Source organism: Asterias amurensis, chromosome 5 (assembly GCF_032118995.1).
Source record: "Asterias amurensis chromosome 5, ASM3211899v1".
NCBI lineage: Eukaryota > Metazoa > Echinodermata > Asteroidea > Forcipulatida > Asteriidae > Asterias > Asterias amurensis.
In genome coordinates, this window is record NC_092652.1 from 9,882,810 (window position 1) to 9,898,194 (window position 15,385).

General features: G+C 39.6%; 1 protein-coding gene across 1 annotated transcript in view; it reads right to left on the reverse strand.

The window, feature by feature from the left end:
• The window catches only part of LOC139937259 (uncharacterized), a 76,562-nt gene that overhangs the window by 50,061 nt on the left and 11,116 nt on the right, over window positions 1-15,385 (reverse strand). Inside the window, exons 4-13 of the mRNA XM_071932357.1 lie at window positions 14,289-14,753; window positions 13,067-13,489; window positions 10,271-10,693; window positions 9,535-9,969; window positions 7,436-7,867; window positions 5,667-6,092; window positions 4,723-5,142; window positions 3,479-3,486; window positions 1,687-1,743; window positions 417-467 (exon numbers count right to left, since the gene is read on the reverse strand). Coding sequence (XP_071788458.1) covers window positions 417-467; window positions 1,687-1,743; window positions 3,479-3,486; window positions 4,723-5,142; window positions 5,667-6,092; window positions 7,436-7,867; window positions 9,535-9,969; window positions 10,271-10,693; window positions 13,067-13,489; window positions 14,289-14,753 — 3,140 coding nt within the window. The remainder of the gene's footprint in view (window positions 1-416; window positions 468-1,686; window positions 1,744-3,478; window positions 3,487-4,722; window positions 5,143-5,666; window positions 6,093-7,435; window positions 7,868-9,534; window positions 9,970-10,270; window positions 10,694-13,066; window positions 13,490-14,288; window positions 14,754-15,385) is intronic.

The following is a 15,385-nucleotide window of genomic DNA, read 5'->3' on the forward strand; positions in this document are numbered from 1 at the left end:
ACCCAATTCTAGCCATGTTGAAGATTAACATAGAATTCAAATAAAATGTTGTAGAAACACCTTGTTAAAGGATCTCATTTGGGCCGTGGTGGCTCTGACAAGAGCAGTTTTAACTTGACAAGATAATTTTGAGGCAACACGTTGTGATAAGGACCTCTTTTACTCGACTTTGCAACCAGTTTCAGTTATGGTCGTTTTCTGGAGAATACATGTAACAAAGGACATTTTCGAGCATTTTGTAAAGTTTCCATTTTTTTTTCCTTTTAATATAAACAGCTACAATTTAGGGTCCTGTCAAAAATATACACGAGATTTCAATAACTAATCGGAAAAAATTGTAAGCTTTCAGAGTGATTACCAAGCTCGTTTATTTTTTAAACACAAGAGAAATTCTGAACAAACATTTTTCAACTCACCGGAGGTCCAGATGGGCCTGGAACTCCTACAGGTCCCTGCATCAATTCAGCCTGAAAAATGCGTACAAACATAGAGAGCGATGTAAAAGTTTTTCTTAAAGTGTTGATTATTAATACATGAATTTGATTTAAATTGAGTGGGAGACTTTAGAACACTAAGTTGTAGCAGACTTACCAGGTATATTTCCATTGCTTACGTAGTTCTGAGCAAGGGGTACATTTACCAAGAACAATGGATTAACCTGGTATAGTCTGCTGCCACCTAGTGTCTCAAAAGTCCCGCATTGATCGTTTTAATAATAATAATAATAATAGTAACCCATTTTTTATATAGGGCTTTTCACACCCGAAGGGCGGCCCAGAGCGCTTCACATTATTACCCCTGGTCACTGGGCCTTAATTCACTCCTTTAAACCATCTCAGCTCCCTGGTGGGGAGTATGCAGCCTGTGCAACATTAATATGCGCTACTCGGCTAAATCAATCACAAGAACCACCTCTGCCATCACAGTTACTCATTTACCCCTGGGTGGAGAGAAGCAATTATAGTTAAGTGTCTTGCTTAAGGACACAAGTGTCACGACCGGGATTCAAACCCACACTCTGCTGAACAGAAGCAGCAGAGCTTGAGTTTGGTTCTCTTATTCGTTTTATTGCCAAAGCACACAGGATTATTTTGTCATCAGAACTTGCAATCTACAGAGTATTGATCCCTTTCACGCGCATCACATGCGGCGACTGATGCCACACTCACCTGGTTGATGGTTAATAGATTAACGTGTAATACGAATCGCCTAAAATGCGCACTTCTCTGAATAACACACATTGACAGGGACCACCAAAATGGCGCATCCAAGATTAGTCTGATGATGACGTCAGGTGAATTGGGTCAATAGATTAAGTCTGCTTACTTTTCTAAAGTTTTTTGGCCCACAAGTATAACTAGGGAAGGGTTTTGCCAAAAGTAATATAACTCAGGAAAATCTGTCAAAATTGGTTCACATCAATAAACAGAAATATTTAATGCACCTTTTATATTTGTACATGGTCTCCTTTATTTCTAAAATGTTCCTCTTTTTGGTGGCTTGTTTATGTTTTATACTTAAATACCTCAAGGGATTGCTCTTTTTGATAATGATTTGGTTTGCTTTTGGGCAATCCCTAGGCTTGTATTTTGGTATATCTCTGTGTTTTTTGTTTTTTTACATTTGTACTATTTGTTGCTGTGCGTTTTTGATGTTTTTAAAGCCTGAATGAATAAATAAACTTACCGGGATTTGAGCTGGCTCCCCTGGATATCCCTTTTCACCTGGAGGTCCCTTTTCTACCTGCAAATTCGATACAGAAAAAGTATTATTATTAAGTGTTGTTTGGCAAGCTTCCTGTTTTGTGAATATCTTTTTTTCTAGTCCCAGTCTTGGCAGTCTCCCTGTCTGAGGTCTAGGGTACCAGTCAGGGGACCATTCAACCTGTAACTACCATATAATAATAAAAATAATGATAATAATAATAATTTATAATACGCCATCTATCTAGTGTACAAGACCCTATTCCGAGGCGCAAAAAAAAAAAAAATACATATACAACAAAAAGAAATGTAGAACATAATAACAAATTATACAATGAATAATCTACTGTCAAGACATGTAACAAGCTAAGTGTGTGAGGATTTAATGAAAATAAATGAGTTTTTTCAGCAAGTTTTTAAACAATGGAAGAGAACTGCAGCATCTGATGTTATTAGGTAAAGCGTTCAAAGGTTTAGGAGCACAAGCGGAACAGGCCCGACCGCAATACGATGAGGAAGTTCTAGGAATAGTTAAAAGGGACCTAGCAGAAGAACAAAGAGTGAGAGAGGGGGGCTTAAGGTACAAGGAGATTTGCAATATAAGACGGAGTTAAGTCGATCTGAGATTTTAATGCGATGAGTAGAATTTTGAAGTGAATACGTTGTCCGATGGGAAGCGTGAAGTTCCTGCAATATATAGATGTAATATGACCAGGGATCCAAATATATAAACAAATTTTATATATCGCCATTTCATGAAGACCGCAGCCGTTTGTGATGAAACAGAGAAACAAATACAAAAGTATTTATTTATATTTGTTTATTTTATAGTATCTAAGTGTTTATCATAGTGATTTTTAAAAAAATGTTATACTCTATTCGAGGATTGGATAAGCAGGCTTTTGAGTCATAGTGTAGTAGTACGCTTTTGTTTATCCTGGCCGTCTTAGAATGGATTGTTGTCCCTTCCTCTTCCTTCCTCCACATCCTGTACCTGTCCTGTACCCTTTTGTCTAATCCCGCTCCTCTAGTTACCCTGTATTTAAGTTACCATTTTTGAAATCTTATTATCCTTTGTTCTACTTGTATGTATTTGTTTTTGACACTGGCCGAATAAATAATAATAATAATAATAATAATAATAATAATAATAATACTAAATAATTCAACCAATTCAACCAATAGAATGCGTTCTCTTTGCGACGTTATTGTTATCGTTATTGCTGAAATGTGACTCGACCATTAGTGCCAGTAATCCGGAGATCACAGGTTTGAACCCCACTCCGGTAAATCTTTTTAGCACTGTTTTAGAGGTGTAAATCTTCAACATTTTCAAAACGAGGTTTTCGATTGCTGTCTAAATATTCTATTCCTGTTTGCTTTAACCCCACATGAACAGTAATCATAAAAAGTATGCACTTTTTTTCACAGAACTCAGGACAGTACTTAGTGTGCAATGCTTATTTACACATTGGTGTTAGGTTAAAAACAAATTATATATTGTTATGCCCAATGGAAAACTAACATCTATCAAATTATGCAATCTTGTTTGCCAAGTACGAGCTGTTCCATTGTTGAGTTTAAAACAATTTTTAAATTTCGTCTACTTCATTGTACAAAATCAAGTGTGTTATAACAAACAGTTAAGCAAAAGAGAATGGCCTTTAATTTTTTTTTATTTTTTTTAAGACAAAAGATATTTTCTTGTATCGATGCTTTTTGAAAGGGAGTTGAAAAGGAGCAGTAAGGCAACAGGAAATATTCTGTAGACTCACCACTTGTGCTGTTGAAGATCAAAGTTGTCCAAAAGCAGTCCATCAAGCAAGTAAGTTGAACGAAAAGAAGAGACAAAAATTAATTAAAATATGACACTACTTTATTATTGATTGGTAAATGAACTTAGTAATTTTTAATCTAACAGACTACTACTTAATACAGTTGATGCAAATATGAACCATCTTCAAAGGGTTCTTTTTCTTTGTCTTCTTTCCTTTGATTGCAGCTTTTAAACCACGATTGATGATAAACACACTTCCAGACACACTGGGGAAAACCCTTTCTCTCTCGATAAATGTGTACTGGGGTCTTTACTTCTCGCATTGTTAACTTTTATAACAACACACGGGACCTATAGCTTTACGTCCCATCCGCAGGACAAAGCAATAATGCTTAAGAATCTTGCATCAAGGCACTGGACATTATTGCTTGTTAACTACTCAAAATAATTTTTAGCATAAAAACCTACTTGTTAACGAGCAATAGTATAGAGAAACATTTTTAAAACGGCTTTGAGTCTTTGAGAAGAAATAATTTTTCAATAATAATTTTTTCAAGAAATAGTTTTTCAGCTGAGGTCTTAAATTCAAGCATTTGAAACAACTTGTGCGACAAGGGGTGCTTTTTCTTCAATTAGTTTCTCGCAACTACGACGAGCAACTGAGTTCAAATTTTCACAAGTTTGTTATTTTATGCATATATGTCAACCAATAGGTCTTTGACAATTACAAAACTTGTCTAGTGCCTTCAAAGGCAGTCGACACTATTGGTAATTACTCAAAATAAATATTATCTTAACTTGGTCGATGAGTTATGGGGAGAGGTTGATAGTATAAAACATTGTGAGAAATGGCTCCCTCTGAAGTGACGTAGTTTTTCCAGAAAGAAGTAATTTCCCACATATTTGATTTCAAGGTCTCGAAATAAAGCATCTGAAAGCACACAACTTTGTGCGACAAGGGTGTTTTTTTCTTTCATAGTTCCTTTCACAACTCGGACGACCAATTGAGCTCAAATTCTTACAGGCTTGTTTTTGTATGCATATGTTGAGCTACACCAAGTGAGAAGACTGGTCTTTGACGTTTACCAATAGTGTACATTGTCTTTAAGGACCTGCCATGGTGTCCATTGTCTTTAAGGACCTGTCAAGACCTGTTATCAAACCCATACTCTGCTGCTCAAAATCCCCAGAGCTCTAATTTGGTGCTCATATTGTCTCCTACATTTACAACCAAAATCTTACCTTTGGCGCATTTCAATTTCCGGCACTTTTTCAAGGAGTCCTCTCTTGCTCCATTCAATGTGTAATCCATGGATGGGTTATCCCCACGGGAAAGCTCTACGCATAGGTAGCCACCTCCCTCCTCACACGGCACATCATCTTTGTTAATGCGGGCTGCCAGGTTATTAAACACTAATCGGTTCCCTGACTTGAGGTCCCGACTCCCCATCTCTGGTGTGAGTGTCTGACGGTCCAGCATCCTACGATTGCCGTCTCCATTTGGGGTTCTGGCGATGAACGTCTCCAACCTCCATAAGTTCCTGCCGGAGGCATCACCGCTGTTCGGGTTGGCGTACACGTTCACGTCAAATTCAATCTCGTTGGTGTTCTCATCAACTGTGAAATCATCTCCTCTTAAATCGGTGCTGTCGATCGTTACACCTGTCAATAAATCAAGAAATTATTTAGATAGCAAGAATTAGGGTGACAATCGCATTTGGATTCGGTCAAAGGGAGAATGGGTGAATCTGAAAAGAAAACATAAATGCAAGTATGGCCGCATTAGAGCAAGAAGGTCAAACGTCATATATACTTTTGCCTTTCCCTGGATGGCCTCTGCTTGTTATAATTGTACTGTCCCAAGAACTAAACAGAAACTAAACATATTGCTTTAATAATCTGCTGTGCGAAAAATGAAGAGGAAATCGGTCACAGAAGATACATGTGAATTGGTATTTAAGCTGGTATTCTTATTCTAGTAAGCTTTGTTTTGTGCTTAAGCAGCTCATTGAAATTGGACTCTGCTTTACTATAATATACGAAAGTTAATTCTTAACTGACTTGTGGGCTTTGATAGACCTTTGGACCCTCCAAGATCCTAAATTTTCCTGAAATGGGCAAACAAATGACTGAAATGCTCATTTCTTATAATTTCGCCTCTTTTGGAAAATCACTTGAGTACTCACCGTCACACTTCTGGCGGAAGCATTTCTTCAGAACACTTTGATCGGGTACAGGGGTGAACTCAAATGGTGGACTTGGTCTGTCGCCCTGGACCAACTCGGCACAGAGGTAGCGCACATCCTTACAAGTCAAACCCCTCATGTTGAAGTTGGTGTCCACCATGCCAAAGTCAATATTCTCGCCGGGGAAGGCATCCTTGCCCTTCTGGTAGTTGTTGAACACTCCCTTCTGCTCGTTGAATCGTCGGCCGACACCGTTCTCATTGTTGCTGCCGTACAGGTTAAGGTCCCACAGGCCATCTCCCTCAGCACCCCCACTGTCCGGAGTAGTCAAGGCGGTCAGGTCGAACATGACGCGATTGTAGGGTTCATTCTCTTTCATGACTGAGTAATCGTTACCCATCACTTCAAGCCCTTCAACCATAACACCTTATAAAGAAAGGAAAAACAAAATTCATATACAAAATAACTTGTGTTTGTACCATAGAGATAGAACCCGGAGAACGCTGAGTGTCTCATTGTGCGTGCGGTTTCGTTGTGAGACCATTTTTATGGACGCGCATATGCCATTTTTGTAACGCGTGTATGGCAAAATATTTTGTCGTAAAATTTTGCCATACAATGACATCATCATTGACCAATGAAAACACTATAAATGGTCTATGTGCGCTGACATCTTGCCATTTTGCCATACGCGCGTGACACACAACGATAATTTTGCCATGCGCGTATTGCGCGTATTGATACGCCGCGTCAACAGACGACACAGAGGGTGGTCGAGCTCAGCGTTCTCCAGGTTCTATTTCTATGGTTTCTACCTACAAATGTATACATTGAGATTGGTTTTAAATCAGCTTGGTCCATAAGAAACTTTCTCTTTCTTTTTGACTGCTTTTGTTGTCATAAGTGTCATGGCCGGGCGGTTAAGAGCACCGAATTCAAACCTCTGTTGTTTCTGATCAGCAGAGTGTGGGTTTGAATCCCCAGTCGTGACACTTGTGTCCTTAAGCAAGACACGTAACCATTGCTTCGTCCTTCGGATGGGATGTAAAGCCGTTGGTCCCATGTGTTGTGTAATGCATGTACAAGAACCCTGTGCACTTTTCGAAAAGAGAAGGGGTTCGCCCCGGTGTTCCTGGCTGTGGCTGCTGTGTGCGCCGTAGCACCCTGTAAACCCTTACAAGGTGCTAAATAATTGGGTCTCAAAATTCATCACTGCAATAACCTATCTTTCTGAAAGTTTGTATATACTCAGCGCCTTGAGTACCTTGTTTGGTAGATATGTGCGCTATATAAGACTTCGATATTATTGTTTATTATTGTTATTATTATTATTATAAATCTTTGAAAGACTTGACTGTTAGGTTTGAAATGGCAGGCCACGTACTTTTTTTGCCAAACCTAATGCAAATTTTATGTTAATGTATGGTAACTAGAAGAAAAAAACCTACTGCTACATACAATGTACTCCAGCATTCTTCTTTTTCTCCATTTTGCTAATATAGAATGGAGGCTATTTTTGTGGGGGTTTTTTAATTTGAAATATCGTAGGATGAAACACCCTGTAACCGTGGTGCTAAGCACATTTTTCCAATTAGAATAAGAGATGTGTGGCAACAAAGTGTCCTGCTATTGTTGTTTGGCGTGTTCGGCAAGTTATTTGGGTTTTTTGTGGAATTCTTCCCTCACGCCAATTTACGTAAGGTTCGCCTGTTTTAAAATTATAAAATGAAGTAAACAAGAAAAAAACAAATAAAATAAATTTAACTTACCCTTGCGGCATGGTTGCTTCTTACACCGTGTGACTTCATCTTTCCCGTCAGCAGCTTTGAACTTGAAGTCTGGCTTGGCACGCAGACCCTTGGCATACTCAATACACAGGTACTGGTATTCAGACTCACAGCCCACTGAGGTCAGGTCAAACTCCGTATCCACATCCGAGAAAGTAAGCGTCTGTCCGGCGGTGAGGTCACGACCTGACATGTCTTGTGGCAGGAACTGCCGCTTTTGGCCGATGCGGGGGCCCTTACCATCGGGACGGGTTGCACCATACACGCCTACACGCCAGAGGGCATCTCCGCTGGCACTGCCTGCATTTGGCCTTGGTTCAACATCTACGTCGAATCTAACGGGTGTTGGGCGGCCTTGGAGAACCTTATCAGTCATCACCTCCATGTTCCAGTCCATGTCATCAATAATTACACCTATGGAAAGACGTACAAATTCATCAAAGTACATGTATTATCTCCTTTGAAACCATCGGTTCTTTTCAGGACCACCCAAAGTCTCTTAGAGATAGTCATTACATGGTGATACCGCAAACCTTTCCATATCATATTTCCATTATGCAAAGTTTCAAATCTTATTCACTCCTTGGGAGCAAATATTTGGAAATAATTTTCTTCTAATTTCTTTAGAGACCATTCATTTCTGTAATTGCAAACTCACAATATACCAAAACATGACTTCTTTTGTTGATGAAGGTTTTGTTTAATTAGTGTAAATATCATGTAACCATGGAAAATTTCAATTCTTGACAACTTTTACACCCTTTTTGTGTAAATATGGAAGTAGGTCAAATCTTGAAGCCATTTGCGACCGTTATGGGCGCATGCACTTTGGTTTAAGCCAAGCGAATAACAGTTAAAGTTCAAGTTGTTTTCTCAATTTTGATACGTGCGAGACTTAGCAGAGTCTGTTAGGATACATGAGGTGTTTATTTGGTTTGCAGTAACACCATGTGTAGATAAGTCTAATTTGCTGTGTGTGTTCTTTTTGGCGAACTTGTCTCGCTATTTATTCTACTACTGCCACAGAGTAGGTTTTCAGAATTCAAGAGACTCTCAGCTGTGAAAGGAACTGTCCTGCTTGTTAAAGACAATGGATACTATTGGTAATTGTCAAAGACCAATGTTCTGAAATAATAATTAAAGAAGAAAAACACCCTTAATTAATTTTTGTTTTTACCCATACACCGATGTGTGTTAGCACTGTATACTCAGTACTTCCCCCGAGTGCTGTGAAAATATATCACAGACATGTTACTCGGGTGGGATTTGAACCCACGACCCTTGCAATTCTAGAGCAGTGTCTTACCAACTAGACTACCGAGGTTGCCCGGTAGCTAGAGGCAGTTCAAATCCTACGTTTTGGCAGCGGGTACCGCAACGATTAAAAACACCCTTGTCACACAAAATTTTGTGCTTTCAGATGCTTGATTTTGAGACCTCAGGTTCTAAATCTGAGGATTCAAAATCAAATTCGTGGAAAAATTACTTTTTTCTTGAAAACTAAATTACTTCTCACAAAGTTTTATACAACCAACCTCTCCCCATTACTTGTTACCAAGTAAGTTTTTGTGGTAATAATTATTTTGAGCAATTACCAATAGTGTCCACTGCCTTTAACTACTACCTTGACTATTTGTATCAAGGGGACTTCTTGAGAAAAGTCTTAAGAGGTCTCAACATTTCGACTAACCTACACTAATTGACCGTATGGAATATGATGCTACCACTAAAATACCTTCCCTACAATATGGCATCTGTGAGCGTTTGCGTTTGCATATGTGTTCCATATAAATCAAACCGGAAACGCTGTGTGCTGCGTGCTTCTCTGATGGACACGTATAGATGTGCATTCGGCCTGCCCTACAATATGGCCACTTTCCTAGCAACAAAGGGGATTGTTCACTCAATCTTTGTTGTAATCTTATACACGTACTGTTAAAAGTTTATTTGTTGCTTTCTCTTTGAATAAATTTGTATATTTGTTTTGTAAAGCGCATTGAGAGTACTTGCAGGTATGTCTTCCTCTTATTATTATTATTATTATTTGATACAGTCTATATAATAGTAATTGTTTGACTTACCATTACACCATTCCTCTGGGACATCCATGCAGTCTCTAAGGACACTCTCGTTGGGAACGGGAGTCAACTCAAACATCTCTGAAGAACTTGGATTACGGCTGAACTCAGTACACAAGAACTTAACCTTTTTGCAGTTAAGATCCGTCATGTCATACTCCGTGTTGATGGTGCGGAAGTCCAGAGTGTCCCCTGGGTTCATCAGCTCACGGCTGCTGAAGTAGTCGGAGAGGACCTGCTCTTGCTCGCTGTAGCGTGGACCCTGGCCGTTTTCTCTCTCGCTGCCGTAGAGGTTAAGACGCCACATGTTGCGACCGACGATAGGAGAGCTCTCATCTGTAGTCTGGACAACGGTATCGAACTGGACCAGGTTAATTTCTTTACCCTCATAAAGGTCAGCGCTGATGAGAGTAGAGTCCACACCAGACACAAATACACCTGTTAAAAGACAACATCAACATGAACAGAACAATGAAGAAGCAAAATTATATCCGGTATTAACCCCTTGCAGATGCGGAATGCACCTTCCAAAATGCATGTCTACCGTTTCAAATGTTTTTGGGGTCAAATCCTTTGTGTTAATTTTGAACAGGATTGGAGTACCGGGTAGGCACAGGTAAGTGCGCTGCACGGTGCGCAAGGGGTCAATGCATTTGCTTTAAGTCAGACACGGCAAAATACAAGAGAGACATGGCCTTGCTGGACAGATTTTGTGCACAAAAAAACCAAATAGCTATACCTCTGCACTCTTCTTCCTTGCAGCTAATGATTGAATCTTCACCCGAACTTGTGGTAAATGGGTAGTTTGGGTTAGGGTAATCTCCTTTAGTCAGTTCAAGACAGAGATAGTTCACATCACCACATCCAAGTTCTTCCATTGGGAAGTTGGTTCCAATTTCTGTGAACTCGATCGGCGTGCTTCCATCGAGCAGTGGCTTTGCTTGGTTGAAACTGTCCAGTATTTGAGATCGCTCGGACACTCTGCCGCCAGAGCCATCCATGCTGCGACTGCCAAACAGATTCATCTTCCACAGGCCGGTTCCTTCAAGCTTTGGGCTCTCCGGGGTGAAGGAAACATCAGCAGCTATCGATAGTGGAGTCGGGACACCAGTCTGAATCTGACCGGGCTTACGAGACCACTCCATACCAGTTATTTCCACTCCTGTAAAAGAAGGTCCAATGGACCAACACTCAGAATGCGTCCGAACAAAGTGAGAGTAGCTCGACTGGTAACAGATTCACCTAACGTGGCACACTTGATGGGTTTGCCCAAGACTTCTGTTCAACTTTGCAGCAAGAATTTTTGAATAGATGGAGACCAAGTAAACCAGAGAAGACAAAGATTGCATCAATTTAATTCAGAGATCTTGTAATTTTCTTTGAAAGCTTTTAGATGAAAGGAGTAGTCGTGAATTTTAATTTTGTTACATGCAAATTTCACAGATCATCTTAAAGTTCTGAATCTGAATGAACTATGAAAAAAATGAAGATGAAGATGATTCAAAAGTAACGTTATGATAACTGGAGCTTGAGAAGAAATCATCAAACGTGGCGCACTTGATGAAATGTACCAAACTGCTTTCACAAATGGCTCTTTATTTATTTTGTGACAAATTGTCTAAAAAAAAAATGAAAATTCAGAATAAGGGTGCCTAATAACTCTCCTTTCTAACAGGTATATTTTCAAAAAAAGGTCTGAAAATTTCATCTTGATTTTAGTCACAATAACAGGACAGCTCTCACAAATAGTGATTAAAATAGACAGTGCACCACGTTAGCTGACATCTAGAAATTAATAGATAATAAATTTGCATTGGGGATAACAAATGTTGTTTTTACTCTTACACATGTGTGTAAGCACTGTTATTCTCGATACTTTCCAGACTTCTAACAAAAAGAAATTTCACAGCCGGGCATATTACTAGGGTGGGATTCAAACCCAGGACCTTTGCCATTCTTTGCTAGTTTGTACCAATTAGACTGACCAAGTTGGCAAGTGAATTTATTTTTTTGCAGAACTCTGGGAAAGTACTGAGCGTACAGCGCTTATACACATCAGTGCGAGCGTAAAACCAAATGACATCTAGAAAGTTAGTGCAAGAGTTACTCATAATTGATTTATGTGGAAACAAATGGATGTGTATTATGGTGGAACATGTATTAAGGGTAATTGTGATGGAAATGTAGTCTACACATATTTAAATAAAGGACTGTCTAAACTTATACTTTTCTTGTGCAAAATGTTCTCCACACACATCCAAAACGTAAATCGTCAAAAGTATTTATTGCACCCTTGTTCTGCACATGGTTGATTTTCTCAAGGCCCAAATGCTCCAACAAAATGCTGCCACTTCCAAAAGCAGACAGGGACAAGGACTACCAGAAAATTTAGAGCTGCAAAAAAATTGAAAATGCTTCAACTGGCTGATGGTAGAGGAATTCCTTTTGGTACTTCAACTAATAGTCATAGTTTTGGCTTCTTACCAAATCTCATTGACACTCATGGCCCTCAAAACAATTCCTTAAACCAACTCAGATCACTGGGGAGTATACAGCATGTACTGCCAAGTTTGTCTAGCACACTATTAGCTCATGCAGTCAACCACACGAACCATCTCTACCCTCTCTGGTGCCCATTTGCCCCTGGGTGAAGAGAAGCAATTACAGTAAAGTGTCTTTTTAAAGAACACAACCAGGATTGGAACCCACACTCTGGTGAGTCAACCAACAGATCTTGAGTCCGATGTACTAAACCACTCGCAAATGACACACATTCAAACAAATTTGTGTTGGTGCTAAAAAAAAAGAAAAACTTCATATTTCAATGAAAAGCACTGAAGAGCCCTCAGAAAACAAGCCTTTTTCGACATAATTTGTCAAACTTTAAGCATCAAAGGACATATTTGATTGAGAAAAACCAAGATATCTCTGCCAGTTTCCTTGCCATGTTTTTGGTGGAGACAAGTCATCTTGCCAATTGACACAGGATTCCTCCGGCAGAAACACTGAACAAAGTTCACACCTCAAAAACCAGCCAACCAAATTTCTTGCAATGCAAGACACTTCTGATGGTTCCCACCCAGACTCTAAATAACTAGTGTACATTATCAATTAATAATAAATAACTGGCATTTACAGAGCGCCTATTCAAGAGGTTGCAAAGTGCTAGAATGTGTCCAACAAACATGCAAAATCAAAATCAAAGATGGCCAACAGTTTCTTGAAAGATTCAAGTGAGTTTGCTTTGTCTGCAGCCACAGAACCGGGACCACATTGGAGAATTAGATTGAGCCAATTAAATCAAGAAAAGTAAGATCAAATTAATAACGAAGAGAGTATACTAACTTCTTAGTTGTTTTTAAAGTTTTTAAATTTCATTCATGTTTTTAATTGAAAATTTGGCAATAGCAGAAACGAAACCCAATGCAAGGTTCAACTATTAGTTTACCACCGAAATTTCAAAGTAATTGTCGAAAGACAATTTACACACACAAAATAAATACATTTATATTTGAATTTTTTTGAATAAGGGTACCTCGACAGTCTTCTTTTCTGCAGTTGATGATAGACTCGTCTCCACTTTGTGTTCCAAATGAGTAGTCAGGTTTAGCTCTGTCTCCCTTGGTGAACTCCAAACACAAATAGTTGACCTCCCCACATCCAAGCTCCTCCATGGGGAAGTTTGTGCCGATATCAGAGAACTCGATCGGAGTTCTGCCGTCAAGCAGTGGTTTAGCCTGGTTGAAGCTGTCGAGAATCTGAGAACGTTCAGCGACCCTGTCCCCGGAACCGTCCATGCTTCTACTGCCGAAGAGGTTCATCTTCCACAGGCCGGAACCATCAACTGATGGACTGTCTGGGGTGGTGGAGACATCAGCTGAGATGGTCATCGGGGTGGGTACTCCATACTGCATCTGGCCCAGCTCACGGTCCCAGTTCATGTTGGTGAATGTAACCCCTGTTTTTTGTTGAAATCACATCAAAACATAAAGTTAACATCAAATCCAGTATTTTACATTTGAGTGTTTTTAAAGATACTGGACACTTTTGGTTATTGTCAAAGACCAGTTTTCCCACTTGGTGTATCTCAACATATGGATAAAATAACAAACCTGTGTTGCGAGATGATACTGGAAGGAAAAACACCCTTGTCACACGAAGTTTTGTGCTTTCAGATGCTTGATTTCTAGACCTCAAATTCTTAATCTGAGGTCTTGAATCATTACTTCTTTCTCAAAAACTACATTACTTCAGAGCAGTATTGCTTCAGAGGGAGCCAATTCTCCCAATGTTTTTTATATTAGCAACCTCTCCCCATTACGCTTTACCAAGAAAGGTTTTAGGCTGATAATTATTTTGAGTAATTACCAATATAAGTGTCCACTGCCTTTAAACAAGAATACCTTCTATAATAGATGTTAAATTTGCATAGGGGGATAAAGAATATTAATTTTGGTTTTTAACAATACATCAATGTGTGTTACTGTTAGCACTGTATACTCAGTATTTTCCCGAGTCCTGTGAACAAAATATCACAGGCATATTACTCGGGTGGGATTCAAACCCACAACCCTTGCAATTCTAGAGCAGTGTCTTACCAACTAGACCATCGAGATTGCCCGGTAGCTAGAGGCAGAATACCTACAGTGTATTAGAACAATTAACACAGCACCACTGACAGATACTGGGCGAAGCTTCCCCCTTCCCCCTTGTTGGCACACTTAAGATATATAGCACTAAAGATGGCAATCACTCACCCTGGCAGTTTTCAAGAGGAGCGCATCCAGTCAGGGCCTTCTCAGTTGGCACACCTTCAAACTCAAAGTCAGAGTATCTTTTGTCAGGCTGAGGATTTTTTCCCTGGTTGAATTTAGCGCAGATAAACTTGGCCTCCTTGCAGCTCTTTCCTGTTAAGTCCATCCGGTAAGGAACACCCCTGAAGTTCATCCGATTGGAAGAGTCTTTTGTCAGGGCCTGTGACTGCATACCTTCTGTCAGGACCTCTTCTTGCATAGTGCCAGAGAGTACAGAACCACCGTCGCTAGAGCTACTTACCCACATCTTGGATGTCCACAGGCCTTGGCCAGAGACATCGGTGGTCTGTTCGTTGTTGACGTAGTCGATGCCCAGATCAACGTCGATGTTGTTGACATTACCCTCCTTTATAACAGGACCTCCTGGTACTGATGGCTCCACATTGTTAACCTGCACAACGGCGGCTCCTAAAGCACATTTACAAATCAAATTTGAGTTCTATGCAGTGTTTTTTCCATTACAGTTCCTTATAATTAGGTTTAATGACAGAACAACTAATCAGATGTTTGGTATATTTAGGAGTCCTGGCCGCCAGTATTTAATGGGAGACTTTCCAACGCTAGGAGGCAGCAGACTTACCGGGCAAATTTCCATTGTTTACGAAGTTCTGAACATGCGCATAATTCTAAGAACAATGACTTTACCCGGTAAGTCTGCTGCCACCTATAGTCCCAGAAAGTCTCTTATGACAATTAAATTTCATATAATATTGATTTAAGCATTTTTATCACTTGTTAACTGTTACTTGTTACTACCGGTTAAAAGGTGCGGCCCAATTTGCAGTAAGTCGTATCCATACTTATCCTCAATTCAAATTGGATGTGTTGCATATTGCTTTTTACTGGTATTCAGCTGTTGTTTGCTTATCCTGAAAATCACGTGGATATTTGGTTGGTAATCCTGTTTTTATCAAGGAAGAAATTTCATGCTAAGCAAAATGTTGTGCTTACATTAGCAGCTCTATGAAATTGGGCCCTGATATTGGGTATTCTGGGTGCTAACCTAATTTTCTACTCTTTCAGTGGATTATATCATTCAT